Below are 24,207 nucleotides of genomic sequence, written 5' to 3'. Positions count from 1 at the left end.
CCACTCTGATAGCTGAATACCCTTCTCTGTAACCGCTACAAATAATTAACCTCCTTCTCTGTGCCCACTCCAAAAACTGAATATCCTTCTCTGTGCTGCCTCCAAATGACTGAACATTTTTTCTGAAATTATGGCATCCAAGTTGCACATGCCTGCAGTCTCATGTGGGCCATGTACAATTTTTCAATCATCTCTGTGGGTTTAGCTTGCTAAGCGTCCCAACGTTCAGTTTGGTTTTTTTCAAAACTTGGGAACATAGCATTGATGGCTTTACTCATTGTTCCACTGAAACTCCAAGGATCTTACTCTTGCTTTAGTACTTCTTGGGAGATGTTGTGGTCTTGTAAAGGCTATGGGATCTGGCAGAGGAAAGGGACTGTGGTTTAAAAAAACAAATGAAATTGCCATTAAATATCTGGAGTGCTGAACATTTTTCAATAGAAATAAATTGCATTGTATATTTAATTTTCTTGCAGCAGCTTCCTGTCCACCAGTTGAATCAATTACAGGGAACAGTGAAAAAGGCAGCAGTCACACAGCAAGTTCCAACTGCCTTAAAAAATACCAGGATTTGGCAACACACACTATAGCTTCTGTTAAAGCTGAGGTAAGTTTTCCCTGATTTCTGATAGTGTTGATGAAAATGTCTCATTAACCAGATTGCAGGTTGTCACTGCCTGCTATGATGAGAATGCTAAAACCCTTCAATCCTTCTTTTGAGTGGCCCATTCTTAATGTAATTTAAAATGAAAGCAAAATACTGCGGATGCTGGAAATCTAAAATAAAAATAGTAAATGCTGGAAGAATTCAGCAGGTCTGGCAGCATCTATGGAGAGAGAAACAGAGTTAACATTTCAGGTCCGTATGACTCTTCTTCAGAGCTAAAGAAAAGTAGAAATGTGATGGACTTTATACTGTAAACAGTATAAGAGAAGGTGGAGCAAATAGAAGGTCAGGGATAGGTGGGAGCTAAGGAGAAATTTGACAAAGATGTCATGGACACAGGACAAAGAGAGTGTTAATGGACTGTTAAAGACTAAAGAAGGTACTGATAGTGGCATAAAGGTAAGATAGCAGAATGTGTTGATAGCAGAACAAGGGTCAGTGCTCTATGAAAGCAAAACATAAGAACAAGTGACTGATCGTCCTGTTTGGGGTGGAGGGGGTCGTTGGGGGTAAAAAAAAATATGTAAATTAAAAGATTGTTTTTTAAAAGTAATTGAATTATAAAAGGGGTAAAGATGGAGGTCTGAATTTGTTGAACTCAATGTTAAGTCCTGAAGGCTGTAAAGTGCCTATTGGGAAAAGGAGGTGCTGTTCCTCCAGGTTGCATTGAGCTTCACTGGAACATTGCAGCAGACCACGGACGGACACGTGGGCATGAGAGCAGGATGGTGTGTTGAAATGACAAGCGACAGGAAGGTCTGGGTCATACATGCAGAATGAGCGAAGGTGTTCCACAAAGCAGTCACCCAGGCTGTGTTTACTCTCCCCAATGTAAAGGAGACTGCATTGGGAGCAGCGAATACAGAATATCAAATTGAAGGGGGTGTAAGTGAACCACTGCTTTACCTGAAAGGAGTGTTTGGGGCCTTGGACGGTGGGGAGGAACGAGGTGAAGGGACAGGTGTCGCACCTACTACGATTGCATGGGATGGTGCTGTGGGAAGGGGATGAGGAGTTGAGGGTAACAGAGGAGTGGACCAAGGTGTCACGGAGGGAACGGTCCCTACGGAATGCTGATGGGGGGGTGGGTGGCGAAGGGAAGATGTGTTTGGTGGTGGAATCATGTAGGAGTTGGCGGAAATGGCAGTGGATGATCCTTTGAATGTGGAGACTGGTGGGGTTAAAAGTGAGGACAAAGGGCACCCTATCATTGTTCTGGGAGGGAGAGGAATGGGTGAGGGCAGAGGTGTGGGAGATGGGTCAGACACAGTTGAGGGACCTGTCAACCACAGTGTGGGGAGCAGGAACCCTCAGTTAAGGAAAAAGGAAGACATGTCAGAAGTGCTATTTTGGCAGGTGGCATCATTGGAACAGATGTGATGAAGGAGGAGGAACTGGGAGAATGGGTTGGAGTCCCTACAGGAAGTAGGGTGTGAGCAGCTGTAGTTGAGGTAGCTGTGGGAGTCAGTGGGCTTGTAATGAATATTGGTAGATAGTCTAGCACCAGAAATGGAGACAGAGAGGGCAAGGAAGTAAAGGGAAGCTTTGGGGATGATCCATGTGAAGGTGAGAGAGAGATGAAAATTGGAAGCAAAATCAATACAGTTTTCCAAGTCCAGACGAGAGCATGAAGCGGTACCAATATAATCATCGATTTACATGAAATAGAGTTGTGGGAGGTGGCCTAAGTAGGACTGAAACAAGGAATGCTCCCTGCAAAAAGACAGGCATAACTGGGGGCCATGGCCACACCTTTTATTTGGAGGAAGTGAGACAAGTTAAAGGAGAAATTGTTCAGTGAGAGAATAAGTTCAGCCAGGCACAGGAGAGTGGTGGTGGTTGGGGATTGCTTGGGCCTCTGTTCGAGGAAGAAGCGGAGAACCCCCAGACATCCTGTTGGGGAATGGAGGTATTGAGGGACTGGCTGTCTATAGTGAAGAGGATGTGGTTAGGGCCAGGAAACTGGAAATTGTTGATAAGACATAGGGTGTCAGAGGAATTGCCAATGTAGGTGTGAGAGGACAGAACAAGGGGAGAGAGAACAGAGTCAAGATAGGAAGAAATAAGTTCCATGGGGCAGGAACAGGCTGACACAGTCGGTCTACCAGGACAGTACTGTTTGTGGATTTTGGCAAGGAGGATCCGGGGTTGGGAGACTGAGGTTGGAAGCTGTGGAGGGACAATCTCCAGAGGAGATGAGGTCAGTGACAGTCCTGGAAACAATGGCTTGATGTTGAGTGGCGGGGTCATGGTCCAAGGGGAGTTAAGAAGAAGTGTCTGAGAGTTGACGCTCAGCCTCTACAAGGTAGAGGCCAGTATGCCAGACAACAACAGCACCACCATTGTCTGCAGGTTTGATAACAAAGTCAGGGTTGGACCTGAGAGAACGGAGTGCAGCAAGTTCAGAAGGAGACAAGTTGGAATGGGTGAGAGGAGCAGAGAAATTAAGACACATCAATAATTCTCATGAAAAGATCAAGAGCAGGTAAGAGGCTAGAAGGAGGAGTCCAAGTAGAGGAAGAATAAGGGAGGTGGGTGAAAGGATCTGTTGAACGGGGCGAGGAGTCCTGCCCAAAGAAGTGAGCACCATGATGAAGGTGACGGAAGAAAAGTTCAGCATTGTGCTGAGCCCGGAATTCATTGAGGGGATGAAACTCAGTCCTTTGCTGAGTACAGACCATTCAGCATCAGAGAGGGGAAGTGAATACGTGATGGGGGTTGGGATTAGAAGAAGGGATGGGGTCAGAGAGACAGGAAGAGGCGAAAGGTCCTGGATGGGTATCGGTATCAATAACTTGTTGGAGCTTGCGTTCCTTAACACCTGAAAGGAAGAGAAAAAGCTTCTTGTTAAGGCATCAGATGAGATGAAGAGTGAAATGGAACTGGGGACAAAAACAACTTTGAGATAGGGTGAGTTGGTAATGTTGGAGGGAGAGTTCGAGTGTGTAAATGTGGCAGCGCATGGCACTGATATGGATCTCATGATGTGGCGAGAACACAGTCTAAGGAACATTGTATGTCCCGAGATACCTGTAATCCTGAGTGGATTTGAAACGTGAGGGATGGAATTTCAGTTTGAATCCATTTAAGGTAAGTCAGAGACGGAGACAGTCGCTGAGGAAGGAGATATGGCTGTGAAAGCGAGTTTTGGTATACACCTTGTCAAACACCAGGAGGGAAATGGAAAGCAATAAAGGTGAACAGGGCAAAAGAGTCAAACAGAAATCCTGTCGGAGAGAAGAGTGGTACTTCTCCAAGGTAGGCATTTCTGGAAGAGAAGTGGCAGCGAATTAAACACTAAAATAAAAACAAAATGCTGCAGATGCTGGAAATCTGAAATAAAAACAGAAAATGCAATCTTAGCCAGTGAATTTCAATAGGCTGTTTAACCTTGGAAGGATCATAGCTAAACCTGATTTTGTCTTTACATCATGTCCCTATAAGTACAGTTCCAACAGGGGTGACTGGATAGTGTCTAAAATTCGAGGTGATCTCTCCCCCACCTCCCTACAGCCGCTCCATCCTTTTAAAACCAGGGGCACTGAATCCAATAGTAACAAGCGCTCCTCCCAACCAGGATGAACCAATTCTGCCCAGATCAAGGACCAAATGTTACAATACCATACTGTATGCTGTTTTTTCTTTTTGCTATTCATTCTTTAGTCCATAGCTTTACAGCCATGTCTGAAATGTATTACCCATCCCTAGTTGCCCTCGGCTGTGACTTGGCGGGTTACTTGGGTGATGGTGGTGTTCCCGTGGGCCTGTTGCCCTTGTTGTGAGTGATAGAGATCAGAGGTTTGGAACCCCTCAACTATCAGGAGCCAACATTTCATATCTTGATATCTATATTTATATTGTCCATGAAATACTTCATGAAAATCTTATCTTTTCAGATCATGGTGGCATCTGTCAACAATCTCAGAAACCTTCTTAATGGCAAATCAGCAGCTGGATGGAGGTAGGTGTAATCATTCTGACAAGTAAAACAGATATACAAGGTTTACGCTTTCAGTCCTTAAAGAAGAACTTGCATTTCTAAAACTTATTTCACAACCTCAGGATTTTTGAAGTACAGTCACTGTTGTAACACAGCAGCCAAATTGTACACAGCAAGCTCCCACAAACAGCAGTGTGGTAATGACAAATAATCTGTTTTAGTGATATTGTTTGAAGGATGAAGATTGGCCAGGGCACTGGGGAGCATTCCCGTGTTTTTCTTGAAAATAGTGCCATCCACCTGAGAGGGTAAGCAGGGCCTCAGCTTACACCTTATCCAACAATGCTGCACTCCCTCAGTACTGCCTAGATTTGTGCTGAACTCTACACAAAGGCAGAAGAAATAGCTTGTGCTTTATTCTGATCTCCAGATAAACATTGTGTAATTTCAATATTTTTTTATGTTCATTAGATACCACTGCACCGAAAAAGGGATCCTAATGTTCTACAAGCAGTACACCTCCCCAACCAAACATGGCTTTATGGGTGTTGGCCTGATTGAGAAACCATTGCACTGTGTTTGGTGCATGGTGAAAGATCACAGTAAGAGGCAGCTGTATGACAGGACAATAAAAACTGTGGAAATACACCGGCAGCTGGGAAATGGTATTGAGCTTGGTAAGATCCCACTACACCGAATGGCTCTCTGAAACAGCAAAATAATGTAATTGCTGAAAAAAGACATTTTGCCTAAGCTTTTTGTCTTGTATTCATCAAGACAATCACAAGAATACCAATGTCAGGGGAAGCAATAACTTTATACTGTAGTATACTATTATAATCAGTTTTGAACAAGTTTTCCAGATATACAGTGAAGGATTCCTTCACATTTGCAAATACTATACAGGACTTGCATATTGATAGCAATGCTGCGTCCATGTGCTCATTTGACATTGCGAGCCTATTCATCAATGTTAAGGAAGCCATAGATATTTGCGCTGCAGCATTATAGCATGGCGATCTAGACCTGCCACTGTTTCGTGAATCCGTATTTATTGGGAACAGAATCAAGGTAATTGACAAACGAACCAGAGGTGGTATGAGGATAAAAGTTTTTACACAACAAATTACTATGAAATTAATGAACTGCTTGAAAGGGAAGCAGTTTCAATATTAACTTGCAAAAGAGTTTTGGATGAATGCTTGGGAGGGGAATAAATTGCAGGGTATGGGGCAAGTGCAAGGGAGTGGGATAAATTGGAGAGCTCTTTCAAACAGCTGGCACAGGCATAATGGGCTAAATGGATTTCTGTGCTGTATGATGGGACAGAACTAGACAGTTAAAGAATTAGGAGATGAAAGCAAATACTGCGGATGCTAGAAATCTGAAATAAAAACACAAAATGCTGCAAAAACTCAGCAGGTCTAGCAGCATCTGTGGAGAGAGAAACAGAGTTAATGTTTCGAGTCCGTATGACTCTTCTCCAGAGCTAAAGAGAAAATGTGATGGATTTTGTACTGTGTAGGAGGGGCAGAGCAAGATAGCAGCTCCAGGATAGTTGGGAACTTAGGAGAGATTGACAAAGAGGTCATGGACACAAGATAAAGGGAATGTTAATGGTAGTGGTAAAAACTGGAGACGGTGCTGATAGTGGCAGAAAGGTAAGATAGCAAAATGTGCCTCTCCATGATACTCTGGTCCATTGCTCCTAACTTCTCATCCCCTTCCCATGCAAATGCAGAAGGTGCAACACCTGCCCCTTTACTTCCTCCCTCCCCACCATCCAAGGCCCCAAACACACTTTTCAGATGAAACAGCACTTCACTTGCACCTCCTTCAATTTGGTCTACTGTATTCTCTGTGCGGTCTCCTCTACACTGGGGAGACCAAATGCAGACTGGGTAGCCACTTTGCGGAACATCTTTGCTCAGTCCACAAGCATGACCCAGACCTTCCTGTCATTTGCCATTTCAACGCACTATCCTGCTCTCATGCCCACATGTCTGTCCTTGGCCTGCTGCAATGTTTCAGTGAAGCCCAATGCAAACTGGAGGAACATCTTCTGATTAAGCAGTTTACAGCCTTCTGGATTTAACATTGAGTTCCAACAACCTCAGACCATGAACCCACTCCTCTATCTTGACCCCTTTTTTAATCCAATTATTTATTTATTCATTTTATTCTTTTTATGCATCCCTACCGCACCCCCCCTTCCCCATCTGTCACTTCTTTATGTTGTGCTTTCACAGAGTGCTGGCCCTTGTTCTGCTATTAACACATTCTGCTATCTTACCTTTATGCCACTATCAGCACCTTATTTAGTCTTTACCATTACCATTTGTTTTGTGTCCATGACATCTTTGTCAATCTCTCCTTAGCCCCACCTATCCCTGACCTTCAATCTTGCTCCACCCCCTCTCAAACAGTATAAAATCCATCACATTTCTACTTCTCTTTAACTCTAAAGAAGAGTCACACAGACTCGAAACGTTAACTCTGTTTCTCTCTCCACAGATGCTGCCGGACATGCTGAGATTTCCAGCATTTTCTGTTTTTTAGTCCAATAGGAGGTTTGGTACAGCTCTAAAATAGGTGGCCATCTATATACAATTCATTCAGAAATCTAATATGCAAGCTACATATTAATATCAATTCATTTGCAACTGATTTGAATGAGTATGTTTTTTGGCAATTCAATCTCAATCTGTAACACATAGCTTTAAATATAAAAGTGCTGAATGTTCCACTTTGAAAATTCATGCTCCCTTTTTATTTGATAATTTCTTTGTCTCAAGTTTATCTTGTGAATGACACCTCTGTATGCTACCTCAACCAGCCCAGGGACTTCTGCTGCATCAGTGTGGAGGCAAAAGAGGTAAGGTCGACAATTACCTTTCTTTTGAAGTTGATTCCTTCCCTGTTAAAGCATTGCACCACTTGAATGGCAAGTAACATTCTTGTCACCATGACACTGAATTAATACTGGATTAATACACGCAAGTCACAAGAGAGTGCAGAACTAGAAAAGGCTGTTTATCAGTTCCAAAAATAATAATGTTCAAATCACCCAATCTTCAAATTCATCCATTTTCCATGCAGCTGCCTCACCGGATAGGTATATTCTACAGGTTTACCACCTCTTGCGTTAAGCACTTAAACCTAATCTGTGTGCATTTTGTCTTGTTGCAGCTGGATCATGTTCTCTGGTTCTAATGTTAGTGTTGGTTCAACAGATTATTGAGATTTGATATATCTACTTTTGAATACTATTACAATGACCCTAATTCTGAGTAAACAAACCCAGGTGGTTCAACTTCTTCATGGCTCAGAAACCTTGAACAACACAGAAATTTGATTACAGTTCTCTGCATGCCTCATCTCAATATTGTAGTTGTATGATTAATATCACTGCACACAGTATTTAGTGTGACTGTACCAGCTCAGTCAGAGAGACATGGATAACTAAAGGTTGCCCTGATTACTGCTTTGCTTTGAGCTGTTGCATTTGAGAGCTATCCCCGGTATGTTTTTACAGTATAGAGTCATTTAATGTAAATCCCATTAGCCACTCATCTCTTCATGTTCCTGACCATTCCAAATTTCTCTCACCCACCTGACTGCTTTGTTTATGGTCCTAGTATGGATATGCCCCATGACACTGGATTCACTGAAATGTTGTAAGAGGTCAGATAGCTAACACAGAACTTAGAGCATGCTTTATGTGGCTCACACTCCAAAGTGCTCCATGGCCAATAAATTGCTTCCATAACTCATGTTGTACTGATTCTCAGAATTGTTACAGTGCAGAAAGAGGCCATTTAGCCCATTGTGTCTGCACTGGCTCTCCGCATGAACATTTCATATAATGTGGTTCTCCTGCCTTCTCCCTGCAACCCTTCGCATTGTTCCTTTTCAAATAACAGTCTATTTGCCTTTTGAATGCCTGGATTGAACCTGCCTCCTCCACAATCTCAGGCAGTGCAGTCCAGAGCCTAACCACTCGCTATGTGAAAATGTTTTTTTCCCCTCATATTGCTTTTGCTTCCTTTTTCAATTATTTTAAATCTGTGCCCTCCCATTCTCAATCCTTTCACAAGTGGGAATAGTTTCTCCCTATTTACTCTGTTCAGAACCCTCGTGATAGAGGCAAAGACATGGGAGCCAAGTTAGTCAGGTCGTCTTGTAGAGTCCAGGTCTACAGCATATAACTGTCTCAAGTTCAGTGTCATTAGTCGCTCCTGTAAATAGATCCTGTATGCCTGATATGGAGGACAACTTCACACCTCAGTGATAGCAGAATGTGAACCTTGTTGGGTGTATTGGATGTGATCTCATTTAGTGCTAGGTATGTTCACCTAGCTTTTCAGAAGGCACAGTTTGCATTTTAGTAAGATAAAACCACTTTGTAAAGTAAGAGGTGCACGACCAGTGATGGGAGACTTCAGCCTGAGTGAGATAAAGACCCAGTGAGCATACTTGGGAATTTGGTTCAAAGTGGGAGTTCAACTGGTAAATCTTTTTCAAGTTCAATTTTGCAGTAAGAATCAGATTCTGACCTAGAATTAACAGCCTTTAAATTAAGTAGCCTAGTTAGTGGCAGTTAACTGTCAATCACCTGAAAGCCCTTTGCCTGAATAGGGCCTAAATTAGGTGTTGATAACTGTAGCAGGAAGCTAGGCTAGAGAGTGACTCATCACAGATCTATATAAGAAAGGGACTTTTAAAGTGCACAGTTGATAAGAGGCACACAGTCAGAAAGGGGACTTCGGCCTGATTGAGACAGAGACCAAGTGAGTATATTTGGTTCAAAGTGGGAATTCATATTCACATTCAAATAGCGGGAAAGAGGTGCTTTAGGTAAGGTTTACTGTAAGAAGTGCAACTTAGAATAGAGTGCTGGCATTAGGTAATTAAGGAAGTTAGGGAAGGAAGGGAAAGAGGTGCTCTTTTGCTTTGTAACTTTCTCAGCCTTCAGCAAGTGGTCATACTTTGCTACAGGAGAAGAAGCTAGTTATTTGGTGAGTATCTGGTAGGTGACTAAGATTTATTCTATTCCTGAGGTTCGAAACTCATGGCAAGGTTAATAAAGTATATTAAAAAAGTAAAATATATAATTGAATAAAATAATTAGTTAATTAGAACACATTAAGGATGTCAGGACAGGTGATGTGTCACAGCTGCAGCATGTGGGAGCTCCAGGAAGCCAGTTTGAACCAGGACCAACACATTTTCAGTAAGTGTTTGAAATTTGAGTAGCTTCAGCTCAGAGTTTACTACAGACACTGCAACTTATCAGAGAGGAGAAGGTCACCTGAATTCTTTGCACCAGGAGGCAGTCATACCTCTCAGGACAGGGTCTTCTGATTTGGCCAGTGGTCAGGGACAGGAGAGTATGACTGCAAGTGAGGCAGGTAAGGGGACTCAGAGGGCAGGAGTTTCAGCCCTTGCAATTGTCCAACAGATTTGAGGTTTTTTCAGTTGTTTGGATGAGAGTGGGGGCTGCAGGGTGGATGAGCTAAATGGCACCATTCAAGTCAGGGGAGCAAAAAGGAATGTAGTGGTAGTAGGGGATAGTATAGTCAGAGGGATTGACACCATTCTCTGCGGCAAAGAGCAGGAGTCCAGAAGGCTGTGTTTCCTGCCCGGTGCCAGGGTTCGGGACATCTGCTCAGGGCTGGGGATGGAGGGGGAGGACCCAGTTGTTGTGGTCCATGTATGTACTAACGGCATAGGTAGAACTAGGGAGGTTCTACATAGTCAATATGAGGACCTAGGTGCCAAATTAAGCAGAACCTCAAAGATCATAATCTCTGGATTATTACCTGAGTCATGTGCAAACTGGCATAGGACAAATCAGATTAGGGAGATGAATGTGTGGCTGAAAGACTGGTGTAGGTACAAATGGATCTTTTTCAGGTTGGCAAGATGTAACAAGTGGTGTGCCACAGCAATCAGTGCTGGGACCTCAACTATTTATAATTTATATAAATGACTTGGATGAAGGGATGGATGGAATGATTGCCAAATCTGCTGATGACACAAAGATAGGTAGGAAAGTAAGTTGTGAAGAGGACATAAGGAGGCTACAAAAAGATATAGATAGGTTAAGTGAGTAGGCAAAGATCTGGCAAATAGTGTATAATGTGGGAAAATGTGAAATAGTCCATTTTGGCAGGAAGAATAAAAGAAAAATATTATCTAAATGGTGAGAGATTGCAGAGCTCTGAGCTGCAGAGGGATCTGGGTATCCTAGTACATGACGCATACTAACCTTTTGTGATTGACACCATTCTCTGCGGCAAAGAGCAAGAGTCCAGAAGGCTGTGTTTCCTGCCCGGTGCCAGGGTTCGGGACATCTGCTCAGGGCTGGGGATGGAGGGGGAGGACCCAGTTGTTGTGGTCCATGTATGTACTAACGGCATAGGTAGAACTAGGGAGGTTCTACATAGTCAATATGAGGACCTAGGTGCCAAATTAAGCAGAACCTCAAAGATCATAATCTCTGGATTATTACCTGAGTCATGTGCAAACTGGCATAGGACAAATCAGATTACTTGCATACTAACCTTTTGTGAAAGTACAGCAGGTAATTAGGAAAGCTAATAGAATGTTATCATTTATTGTGAGGGGAATTTAATACAAAAGTAGGGAGGTTATGCTTCATTTATACAGGGCATTGCTGAGACCACATCTGGAATATTGTGTACAGTACTGGTCTCCTTAATTCAGGAAAGATATAAATATGTTAGAAGCAGTTCAGAGAAGGTTTACTAGACTAATACCAGGAATGGGTTGGTTATCTTATGAGGAAAGGTTGGACAAGTTAAGCTTGTACCCACTGGAGTTTAGAAGAGTAAGAGGTGACTTGATTGAAACATATAAGACCCTGAGGAGTCTTGACAGAGTGGATATGGGATAATCTAGAGGACTAGAGGGTCACTTTAAAAATAAGGGGGCACCCATTTAAAACAGAGATGAGGCAATTTTTTTTCATTCAGAGGGTTGAGTTTTGAATATTTTTAAGAGGTGGATAGATTCTTGGTAAGCCATGATAGGTTATCAGGGAAAGGTGGGATGCAGATTTCAGGTTACTATCAGATCAGCCATGATATTGAATGGCAGAGAAGACTCCAGTGGCAGAATGGCCTATTCCTGCACCTTGTTCATACATAAACCAAATTTTATGAGAAATATATGACCAGAACCCAGTTTTTCAGTATTATCATTTGCCTCCTTATAGTGCCCACCCCTCTTTACTTTACACACATCCCAATAGATAAGGGGGGGAAAGGGAAGCAGGTCACCTCCATCTATTGATGAAAAATCAACGAGCTCCTCATGCTTGCTGGTAAGGGATATGGTTTATCAGGGAGGAATTGACGCTTCAGCTAGAGTACACATTTTCAACCCATCATTCTTTGACTAGGACCAGCAGTACATTCTGGCAATGCAGTCAATCTATGAAGAATCAATGCCTCGGCCTGTGAAGGAGTTTGTACGAGGGGAAATGATGCCAAGTGGCTGGATTCTACAGCCTGACAGACATAATGGAAAGGAAGTAACAAGACTTATCTACTTGACTCAGGTAAAAAAAAATGCATTAAGATCAAATTAGAATTTTTTTTAAATGTAGTGATACCAAAATGGTGAATAAAGCTGAGATTCCACTCTGATTTTTAAGGTTGATCTTGGTGCTCCTGCTCTCCCTGCCAGACTGTTGGGGTCAGTTGCCAAGCAACAGCCTTTGTGCATTGCCAACCTTGCCAGCTTGCTCTCCTGCTGACTTTAAGACAGGTACTGTAGATCCAGGGTACTGTAACAGAGCAGCCTCCCCTCTGCATTTCTAATCTGGCCAGACTTGGTTACCTGGCCACCTATTTCATGAACAAATTTGGAATACTTGTGTATTTTGAGTAGCATGTAAGGTTGTGTATGATATATACAGTTTTGTACAGATTGTTGTATTGTATAATTGAACTGAAGCTATTTGCAGTTACTGACTCAGTCCCTCAAAGTTAAAGACAATCCTTGCTAGTGAGCAAGTCACACCACGTCTAAGTAGCTTAATACAAGTTGTTCCAGGTTTTTCTATTAAATGTACAGTTAAGATTTTTATTTTTGTATGCAAAATCAAATGCCCAAATTGAACTTATTTATATATATATATATATATATATATAAACTGAAGCATTTTATACAGTTAATTCCATAGATTCTGACAAATACAGTTTCAGAATTGTCTGAGCATTAAATAGTAATGACCAGAAATTGTTTTGATTTTAAATATACAGTTTGTTGAAGTAAAATGTCTCATGTCTTTATTCCATTTCCAAGCTAATGACCTTTACTCGAAGTTCTGTTTCATAGAAGGATCAGCAACAATGTGTGAGCTGTTAGTTAAAAATGCTTCATGCTTGAATAGTGTTTTTCTGCTTAAATGTTACATCACAAAGAACACACAGTCCACACACTGTAAGAAGATTTTTTTATTCTGGCAAATGTTTGAAACAGGTAGGTATCTTTTAGCCCATCAGTCTTTCACTTTTTTTTCACATTCATCTGTTGCTTGTGAGCATCACTGGCCAGGCTGGCATTTACCACCCTTGCTTACTTAAGGTAAGCCACCTAGTTCCACCCACTGTGCTGGTAGGGGAAGGAGTTCTAAAAGAACATCCCTTCTCCTATAATACAAATTGCTGCTGTTGTTTGAAATTTTGCATATGTCCTGATGTGTAAGACAAAAAATTTCAACATAATTATTACCAAACAACAATCTTTGTGGCACAGAATATTTAATTTTAAAGTTCCTAAATTATGTTACTCCCTGGTTTAGACTCCATGGGCAGAATCTTCTGGCTGGCATGCGGGTGGAGGATCCCACACGCCAGTGCACAAGCAGCATTGTGATATTTCAGTCAGTGGGTGCGCTGTGCACCTGCCATTAATTAAAGGCCTCATTAAGGCCCTTAACTTGCCAATCATCGATTTTGAGGTGCCCATGCGAAATTTGGCTTGGCGCACGGGCCCGCGATTTTTTTTTACAAATCTCATCCCGCCACTGGATGAGGTTTGATAGTTTTAAAAATGTTTAATAAAGTTTTTGTTTATTTCATTAATGGATTTTTTATATTTGCCAGCCTTTTAGCAATCTCCCTGAGGCAGCACTTTGCGCCTCAGGGAGATGCACACATGTGCACACTCTAGGGAATCCCCCCCCCCTGCATAGATAGTGCTTCCGGTCAGGCAGGCCTTAATTGGCCCACCCATCTAGGGCAAAATTGTGCCCCATGTCTCAGTATGGATTCTTCAATGCAAGTGCTTCCCCCTTCTGGCAGATCCAAATGGTGCCATTCTGAAATGGATCACTAATTATTTTAAATTGCCATAAGCTAAACCTGCAAGGTTTGTTAACAAAATCTAGGCCAACATCGCAGGATTAATTACAGCCAAATAGAAAGTGGTCCAATGTGAACTACATTTAAATATTCACTTTTGAATATTTGATTAAATTTAGCAGCATCAGTAAAAATATAAAATATTCCCCCCATCCCAAATGAATTGCACTTATGAATAGCAAAATACTGTGAGAATAAGGCTAGACTTTTTTTTCTGCAGAAGTCCATCTATTTTACTCCATATATCTCTGTTCTTTTGGCATCTGGTCTTCCATTTTATCTGTCTTTGCCAGTTCTGAACACATTCCAAATATGGATTCTATCACATGCTTGAAATCCTGGAAGAAGCAAGAGAAATTCTGTTTTTAAAAGAACTTAGATTTCTATTAATAGGGATCTGACTACCCATAGGTTAATTTATTGAACAAAAGCAGAATAAGTCAAACTCCATTACCTGGGGCCAAGCATACTGTGAAAGGTCCCTCCAGCAACACTCAATTTCTGTGGCCTTCATCAGCCCCTGCTCAGTAAGGCCATGAATTAGAAACGAGAGCTCATTCCAAGATAACTGATGAGAGGAGAAAGTGGTCATAAACTTCTCAGCTGTTCTTATCCTCTCTCAAAGTTTTCTCTAGTTTAATTTGCAACACAATCTCCTGTTAAACAAACACGCACATTCACCTAGACAATTCATTTCGACCCATATTTTCCCAAAAAACCAAATCTACAAATGGTTAACCTGGCCAGCTGCAGTGTAAAAGGGAGCTTAACACAGTCCCTGCAAGAAACCATTTGGGAATTTGAGGCTATTTGAACTTTCTGTTCACTGATTTAAATAAGCCTGACAACAAATTTCCCTGGATCCTATATACAGGATTTAATAGCTTTTGCTCATTGCATAACTTGCCATACTGTTGTTTATACATTGTCTGCTGTTTTCAAATCTTAACTAAATCTATTCATACCACAGCCTCCACCCCATTGTTTCTGTGACATATTAAGAGACATTAAATTTAGGCCCCTTGTAAGAAGTGCCACAAAGCATAAAATATATGGGAACAAGGACCAGGAAGAATTTGTCTACTTTAGTCTTCATGACAATAGTACAATGTGGCAATTAGTGAAGCACAATCATTTGACCAAAGATATTTTTGTGAGATAATTCAGCACAACCCAAGCTACATTATGTCTTGAAACAACTGATTGAAGTTTCTTCAGCTCAAACAAGCTAAGTTAAATTGCTGTGACAATTTATTGTATTGCTATTGTTTACCAAGCATTTGACTTAGTTCTAAACCAAAATATTAGAAAGACGTTGTTTTTCAGGTTATTCCTAGTGTCATGGTTACCATGAATCTTCAGGGCCGCCAGTAGTCACTGCACCAAATGCTCAAGTTCAAATCTCACCATGGCAACTGGTGGAATTTAAATTCAATTTTTAGAAATCTGGGATATAAAGCTAGTAACCATGAAACAATCATCGATTGTCATAAAAGCCCACCTGGTTCACTAATGTCCTTTCTAGTCTGGCCTATATCTGACTCCAAACCCACAGCAATGTGGTTGCCTCTGAAATGGCCTAGCAAACTACTCAGTTCAAGGGCAATTAGAGATGAGCAGAAAATGCTGGCTTTGCCAGCAACTCCCACATTCCATGAAAGAATAATTTTTTAAAAATCCTGGAGACCCTTTGAGATCTACTACACCTAATATTTCTTACTTGCCCAGTGCACAGGGAACATATTACAAATATTTAACTGAGCTCATAGAACCATAGAAAAGTTACAGCACAGAAGGAGGCCATTCGGCCCATCTTGTCCATGCCAGCCCAAGGACACCCAGGTGCCCTTTCTAATCCCACCTTCCTGTACCTGGCCCATAGCCCTGCAGCTTACAGCACTTTAGATGCAGATCCAGGTACTTTAAGAGTTTCCGCCTCTACCACCAACTCGGGCAGCGAATTCCAGACACCCACTACCCTCTGCGTAAAAAAGTTCTTCCTCATGTCCCCCCCTACATCTTCTGCCACTTGTCTTGAATCTATGTCCCCTAGTTCTAGAATTCTCCACCAAGGGAAACAATTTTATCCTGTCCATTATCTATTCCCCTTATAATTTTGTACACCTCAATCAGGTCACCTCTCAGCCTTCTTTGTTCTAAGGAAAATAACCCCAACCTATCCAATCTCTCCTCGTAGTTACACTTTTCTAACCCTGGCAACATTCTTGTAAACCTCCTCTGCACTGTCTCCAGAGCAATTACATCCTTCCTGTAATGTGGTGACCAGAACTGCACACAATACTCCAGTTGTGGCCTCATCAGTGTTTTATACAATTCCAACATTATTTCCTTACTTTTATATTCTATACCTCTGCCAGTGAAGAAGAGCATTCCATATGCCTTCTTTACAACCTTGTCTACTTGAACGCCAAGATCTCTCACTTCATCTACCCCTCTTAGTATATTCCCATTTATTGTGTAATCCCTGTAACTGTTTGACCTCCCTAAATGTATGATGTCAGCACATCCAGGAAGATCAACTCCCCACTTCACTAGCATGGGACTACTCACAGTCCCCCGGATTCAGGGAGTCAGACTTCAAATATAATTAGCACACCTGAAGTTCAAATAAGATAACTCGAAAACCAAAGTCTATCCGAGTCATACAGAATGTCTGTTAATTCATTCACCATGGGACCAATCATATTTCAAAAGCACTGACAAGAGTTACCTTTCGATTTCTTGTCTCTATTGTATACGAAATGTTCTTCTCACTAAATATTAGCCGAAGAGGTACAGGCACACGGAAATCATCCTTCCACAAGGCAAGGAGGCAGCTGAGCGAATGCTGGATGGATTTGCGAAAAGAAGCCTGGTCTCCGACATCCTTCTTCACATTAGAGTCGGATAGTGGAACTTCTCCTGCAACTGTAGAAAAGGACCAGGTGAGATTTTGGTTGGGTAGAGCTGAAGCTAAGAGTAATCTAGTCCACCACAGTTACAAGATACTGTAAATTCACTAAGGCAAAAGAGAGTTCTCTATACCACACATATAATAAAAATCATAAAATTGTATTAGGAAGCCTCCCAGATTGGTGCAGAGACTAATTCAGCCTCACAAATGGAAGTCTCAAAACATAGAGGAAAGCTACACATAAACAGCTTTTAGTTCTGTGAAAAGTACAAACTAGAGTAAAGGTATAAAAAAATAGTTCCGTTGTTGAAGACTACTATAGTGGTATAGCTGTGGCTCACTGGCAATATTTTTGCCTAAGTCGGATCATGATTTCAATCCCACTCCAGAGTGTAAAGACAATCTAGGCTGACTTCAGTGTTGCACTGTCAGAGCAGCTAACTTTCCTTAGACAGGCCATGTCTGCCATCTTGGGCAGATATAAAGCATCCTACAGTGCAATTCAAAAGAGAAGCAGGGGAGTTCTCTCAGTGAGCTGGGCATTACTTTTCCATCCAAGAAACAGACAGACATAACTCAATATTGGCTACCACATTTGCCTACAAGAATACTTCATGGGCTGTGAAACATTTTGGAACGTCCTGAAGATGTGAAATACGTTATATAAATGCAAATATTCATTCTTCAGTTTGCAGATCGTTACAACTTACTCCACCAGTAAAATCAAAAATTTTGTCCCTCTAGGTAGTAACTACAATATATGTACAATTATTTGTACTTGAAAACGTCTGAAGATGAAAGAAGTAGGAGAGTGAAAAAAAAATCTCCAATTACTTACCTAGCAAAGAAGCAAGCTCCACAGTGTATTTGGCAAGGGCCTGTTCAATTACTGGACATATGTACTGCAAAAAAACAAGTCACAGTTCACCAAAAGTCCCTTCAGTATTCAGTTTCATAATGAAATGATGACAGGATTACATAGAATACACTGCACAATCATCTGACCCATCTGCTCTATGTCAATATTCATGGTCTATAGGAGCCTCCTCCTACTCTACTTCATCAGCAAAACTTTTACTGCATTCTCCCTCTTGTACGTATCTGGCTTCCCTTGATTGCTATTCACTGGAATCACTCCTTGTGGTAAAACTTTTCATATTTTAACCACTCACTGGATAAAGAAGTTTCTCCTGAAATTCCTATTTATCTCTCAATCTCAGTGCAGAAGAGGCCCTTCGGCCCACCGAATCTGCACCGACACGTGAGAAACACCTGACCTACCTACCTAATCCCATTTACCAGCACATGGCCCATAGCCTTGAATGTTAGGACGTGCCAAGTGCTCATCCAGGTACTTTTTAAAGGATGTGAGGCAACCCGCCTCCACCACCCTCCCAGGCAGTGCATTCCAGACTGTCACCATCCTCTGGGTAAAAAGTTTTTCCTCACATTCCCCCCTAAACCTCCTGCCGCTCACCTTGAACTTATGCCCCCTTGTGACTGACCCTTCAACTAAGGGGAACAGCTGCTCCCTATCCACCCTGCCCATGCCCCTCATAATCTTGTACACCTCGATCAGGTCGCCCCTCAGTCTTCTCTGCTCCAACGAAAACAACCCAAGTCTATCCGACCTCTCTTCATAACTTAAATGTTTCATCCCAGGCAACATCCTGGTGAATCTCCTCTGGCCAGTATCATCCTTGTTAATCTTTTTTGCACCTTCTCTAATGCTTCTATATCCTTTACATGATATAGAGATCAGAGCTTTGCACAGTACTCCAAGTGGAGTCTAGCCAAGGTTTGACACAAGTTTTCAATTCTTTTACTTCAGATAAGAAACGCTGATTGTAGAATTCCGAGTTTGAGCTACCAAATAAATTATTCAATTTCATTTGAGAAAATGGAACATACTTGCCTTAATACTAAGCCAGTGATTTTTCCCAAGTTGAACGCATACCAGCTTTGATGGGCCAAATGGCCTATCATCCTTGACTCTTGTTTATAAAAAATTGACCTATTCCGTTCCACACACGTTTTCCCTTCTGAGAACTGTCCATGCCAGCCGCAACCCTTATTCAAGAAACCTTGAAGTGACTTGCTCCATTCTACCGTCATCTGCAATCATAGCATAACTGGCCACCAAGAGTGATGCCAGCCTGGAGTCTCTCCCAACCACTTCCTCCCTCATTTTGAATCTACATTTCCTAGAGCAGTATGGCTAAAATTGGTAATTCATTCAACAGGAACCACAGACAAGGTCCCAGAAATGCATCCTATTAAATGAACACATTTGAATAAAAAGGCACACCTGTCTACATCTTAGTGTTTGGCATAACCTTCCTAATAAGTCATCAAGTTGTTTGTGGTCCACTGTTTCATCGCTGTGCCTGGGACCCAATGTAATACTCAACAGCTCCTATGAAAGGGAAAGAATACACACAACAAATTAGGTTATAGGTTTCCAAACCATGTCTACCAGAGATTTCAGCAAAAAGCCCATGGCATTAGAAGATATAAATTCCTTTCTCCAAGCATCAGACTGACCGAATTATTCAGTGACCAATGCTTGGATCCTAATTTGTTCAGATAAGGAACTAAGGATAACACTGAACTTGTGCCCATTCTGTACTTTACCATTGTCCTCTATTCCCACCTCTCTCTGAGATCCTGTACCACAGACACCAGAAGTGCTCCAGTCTCTTGGCTAAAGGTTCATACTGAGTGAGGCCAGTGAATATCAGCATACAATTTGAGCATGAAGAGCATCATGTCAAACCTCCTTCCCTAACCCAATATACAGGCACGATTTCTAATTCAATAAGAATCATTGGAGGGAACTCTGCTAGATCTTTCCATTCCCACCATCATCCCAAAAAACAGCCTTTAATGCGTGGCTTGGGTTATTGTACAGTGACCCACCAAGGCCTCCTTGGCAAGAATGATGCCCATTCTGAGGAAATACTTGTGCCTTGCTGTGTAAAGCCGTTCAAGTCCTGCTGTTTTTCCAGGCCACATTGACAAATAATGTTGCCGTGGTGGGGGAGGAAACCAGCAGGGTTTCACTTCCGTGACATGTTACAATGTTTATAAGTCCTCAGCATCATGCAGAGTGAAATATTGGGCACAGACATAGCTCAGTCATATGAACCAGATCAAGAATCTGAGACAGGAGGTAGAACAATTCCAATACTGCAACTGGTCTTTCAATAGCTTGAGCAAGAAAGTTTTTTCTACATATTCCCACCTCAACTGCTCAAAACAGAACTCATCAGTGTGGAAAGACTCCAGGCTATTGCAGGCACACAGTTCAAAATGACAAAGGTTAATCATGCTTCGCAGCATCAGGCTAATAATTCCTTCCAGAAAATTCTCATCCCAACCAAATGACATCAATAAATTGCTAAATTACATGCCACAAAAATCAATTTGCAGGAAACTAAACATAAATCATAGTCCCTTGTAACAGTTTGTGGATATAATGCAGAAACTACACAAATAAAAAATTCCCACATTACACCTGTAGAAATGGATATGGATTAAGATGCTCATTTAAAAAAGACTCGGTTTTTTTTTACTAAAGCAACCGCATTGAATACTGAACAGATTTTCCATTCTATCACATTTTATGAATGGAAATGTAACATACCTTAAACTCACTGGCTATTTGGGAGGGAGGAGGGGCATCATGCTTACACTCTGGTGAGCAATTCCTTATTGCTCCAGGAACCTCGCTCACATTTGTCGATTGCACGGTTTGAGATTTCTTCAGTCTGTCAAAACTGAGCTTCATTTCTTTTCTAATTAAAGCTGACAGTAAAATAAAAAGAAAAACCTGATCAAGAGTGCAAACTACCACAGGAGTGCAACCTCAAGTACATTTCACACAACATGCTCCTCTTTGACCAGACACAGTGCGCCAATGGAACATGCGTTTATTATTCACCATCACAGGATACATTCAAGACAAGTTCTACCAGTGACTTGCTCAAAAGGATCTGCATTCCTCACTCAGCTGGGCAAAGAATGTTGAAACTAGGAACCATCAAAGTGACCTTAAAATAATTATTGAATAAGATAAAGTACATCATGCAAAAGTACAACAACTGGTTTCAAAAGTCATTGTCTGTTTGCAACTAGTAGACAGTAAAAGCCTGTTGGCCCACTGTCTCTCCGCATCCATTCACTACATACCCTGCTCAATCCCAGTACCATCCCACAGTCTGCACTGCACTGGGATGGCAAGGGAGAGGGAGAATCTACAATATAGTAACAAGAGAATGCCATTTACTTTCCTGAGCCTATTCCGTAATTTGATGAGATCATGGCTGATCTGTGACCTAACTTATGATTAATACAAATTTAAATCTGAGCAATAATTGCCGTTTGCAGAAAAGAGCTTCAAACTTCTATCATCCCTAACATGCAAGTGTTTCTCAGCTTTACTCCTGAAATGTCTGGCTCTAACTTTTAGACTGTGTCTCTCTTCCTACACTCCCCAACCAGCAGAAATAGTTTTCTCTCGCTACCTGATCTGTTCCCTGCAATATCTTGCAAACTTCAAACAAATCACCCCTTACCCTTGTAAATTCCAGGACACAAGCTGAGACAGAGGCTATAGAGCTGTCAGAAACATTGGCCCAGATTGAAACCAAGTAGAGGTCACATAATCCAGCTCTTAGCTCAAATCCAGTATATTTCACCTAACTGATATTCTACTACAGGGACAGAAGGGGCAACAGCCTCACCTCCACCGCCCCAACCTCTTTCTTTGAAAATTCTCTCAAAGTGGAGCTGTTTATGGTTTGAAAACCAACCAGAAGACCTTATTGCTGCAAACCATGGGCTCTTAAAGGATTCCAAATCAATACCACTGTCTCCAAGAGTAAAGAGAATCAACCAGCCACAACCGCGGAGTGACTGCTCCTGAGAGAAACTGTGAACAAGCATCCAAACATTCCGTGAATAATTTTTTTCTGACTTTACTTTTTACTTGGCCAAGTTTTAAAATCTGATACTCTCAGAGTTTTTATTTCTTTTTTGCATGCTTGGGGGGTGGGGGTGGCGGTTTGTGCTTGTGTTGATTTTGCATTAGTGGGTAGTTGGACATATTTGTAGATTTTAAACCTTTTGTTAATAATTTCTGCACTTTGCCTGAGTTAGTTTTAGCAACAAACTCTTTGCTTATTAACTTAAGGAACCTGGCTGGCTTATTTCTTACACAAAGCATATTGAATTGGCAACATCACCTTTTTAAACCCAAACTCTGTTATAACCAACCCAGGAATGGGACAAACAGAGGAGTCAGTTCATCCCTACTAACCTGGTCGTAACAAGAAATAAAAGCCAGCACTCCATTAACCTTTCTGATTATTTTCTATACCTGTTCATGACATTTTAATGGTCTGTGTACCTGGACCCCCAAATCTCTTCGAACTGTCACTGTTACTAGCTTTTCACCATTCAGAAAGTTTCTGTTCTATGCTTTTTAGGTCCAATGTTGATGGCCTCACAGTTGCCTACACTGGAATTCATTTGCCAGCTTTGCCTAATCACTTAATCTAATATCTTTAATTTGATGTTTTCATCTGCACTGCTTATAATTTCCCCCTATATGTCACTAACAATTTGGATATGAGACTTTCTATCCCATCATCTAAATGGTTAATAAATCTGGTGAACAGTTGAGGCCCCAACACAGAACCCTGTGGGATACTTGTCATATCCTGCCAGTTAGGGTACCTATCCAAAATCACTATTCTCCATCTTCTGCCTCTCAGTCAATTTGCTAACAGGTCAATAACTTACCTTCAATTCCATGACCAGTCTCTGATGAGGAACTTTATTAAATGCCTTCTGGAAGCCTTCATAAATAACATCCGTAGACATTTCCCGGTCTACTATTAAGTCATTCTTCACTGAATATTCAAATCAGAATTGTCAGGTATGACCTATCCTTTAGGAATCCATGGTGGCTCTCTCTGATCAGCTGAAAATGTTCTAGGCATTCAGTCACTCTCTCCTCACTTCAGTAATTTCCAAACAACAGGTTATTTTTCCTTTGATTACCCCTCTCATCTTTCTTAAATTGTGAAGTGGTGTGCAATTTTCAACATAAAGGAACAATCCCGGAATCAAGAAGATTATAGTTAAGGGATCAACAATACTCTAACTACTTGCTTTAAAACCCTGGAATGGAAACCATCTGGTCACTCTTTAGTGCCAATATTTTCTTCATTACTGTTATTTTGCTTGCTCTCTAGCCATCGACTCCATCCCTTTCCATGACAACTGCCTGAAGCTGAACTAGACTGTTCACAACTTTGGTGAGCTTTTGACCACACATCAACAACGTTGCTAAGATTACCTGTCTCCACCTTTGTAAAATCACTCAACCACACCCTCGCCTCAGCTCATGTCCTGCTGAAACCCTCATTCAAGACTCTTGTTACCTCCTGACATGACTATTTTAAGACATTATTGTTCAGCCTCCCACATTTGACTTTCCATAAACTTGATGCCACCCAAAACTCTGTTGCCTGAGTCCAAACTCGCACCAAGCCCCATTCACCCATTACCTGTGCTCACTAACCTACACTGGCTCCCTGTTAAGCAACATCTTGATTTTAAATTTCTCGTCATCTTTTCAAATCTCTCATGGCCTTCCCCTTCCTTATCTCTAACCTCCTCAGCCCCACATAAAGTATTTCATATGCCTGTCATTTCCTTATTTTCATTTATATCACTCTTGCAGCTTTCAATGACCCACAATGCTGCTGATCAGACTCTTTTTCCAAATTGTAAAGGATGTGCATTTTGATTTTGATATCCCTTAAAAGTTTCTCTTCATACTCCCATTTTGTAGCTATTACTATTTGTTTTGGCACTTTCTGGTATTGTTTGTCTCTCTCCCAATTGCCACGATCTTCACTAGTTTTGTAAATTTTGCCTCTTTAATCATCCACAGCTGAATTTTTTTTGGCTGGCAGAGCTCTAGGTTCTAGATTATGTCAAACTCTTTTTTTAGTACCAGATCAGAATCCACTGATCTTCTATACATTTACCCAGTATTAGATTTGTTCAGTTTACTGAGGACAAGTCTCTGTCTCATCCCACTGAAGTCAGCCTTATCTAAATCTAGAATCTTTGTAGCTGCTTTGCATTTCTCCTTTCAAACACAACCTTGAATTTGATCATATTAAGATCCCTGTTTGATAGATGTTGCTGTTAACTAAACCTGTCTATTACTAAACATAATAATAAGCATGCCTCCTTTGAAAATGTACATATTTCT

At 41.4% G+C, this 24,207-nt stretch overlaps 2 protein-coding genes across 4 annotated transcripts in view; one reads left to right on the top strand and one right to left on the bottom strand.

The window, feature by feature from the left end:
• The window catches only part of stard9 (StAR-related lipid transfer (START) domain containing 9), a 356,364-nt gene extending 343,451 nt beyond the window's left edge, over positions 1–12,913 (top strand). Inside the window, exons 30-35 of the mRNA XM_041214173.1 lie at positions 477–607; positions 4,564–4,628; positions 5,079–5,284; positions 7,403–7,482; positions 12,034–12,192; positions 12,289–12,913. Of these exons, the coding sequence (XP_041070107.1) occupies positions 477–607; positions 4,564–4,628; positions 5,079–5,284; positions 7,403–7,482; positions 12,034–12,192; positions 12,289–12,390 (743 nt within the window). The 3' untranslated portion in view covers positions 12,391–12,913. The remainder of the gene's footprint in view (positions 1–476; positions 608–4,563; positions 4,629–5,078; positions 5,285–7,402; positions 7,483–12,033; positions 12,193–12,288) is intronic.
• Positions 12,914–13,081: 168 nt separating this feature from the next.
• The window catches only part of cdan1 (codanin 1), a 103,065-nt gene continuing 91,939 nt past the window's right edge, over positions 13,082–24,207 (bottom strand). For 2 of the 3 annotated variants that reach the window (XM_041214666.1, XM_041214669.1), the window contains 6 exons: positions 20,563–20,723; positions 19,225–19,332; positions 17,755–17,818; positions 16,734–16,930; positions 14,457–14,570; positions 13,082–14,340 (listed from right to left, as the gene is read on the bottom strand). In XM_041214666.1, coding sequence (XP_041070600.1) covers positions 14,236–14,340; positions 14,457–14,570; positions 16,734–16,930; positions 17,755–17,818; positions 19,225–19,332; positions 20,563–20,723 — 749 coding nt within the window. In that variant the 3' untranslated portion in view covers positions 13,082–14,235. Of the gene's footprint in view, positions 14,341–14,456; positions 14,659–16,733; positions 16,931–17,754; positions 17,819–19,224; positions 19,333–20,562; positions 20,724–24,207 lie in introns of those variants that run through there. The other variant, XM_041214668.1, reaches the window with a different exon arrangement.

Source organism: Carcharodon carcharias, chromosome 20 (genome assembly GCF_017639515.1).
Source record: "Carcharodon carcharias isolate sCarCar2 chromosome 20, sCarCar2.pri, whole genome shotgun sequence".
Lineage (NCBI taxonomy): Eukaryota > Metazoa > Chordata > Chondrichthyes > Lamniformes > Lamnidae > Carcharodon > Carcharodon carcharias.
Note: the sequence above shows the minus strand (reverse complement) of the source record. Positions and strands in the feature narration are given on the sequence as shown.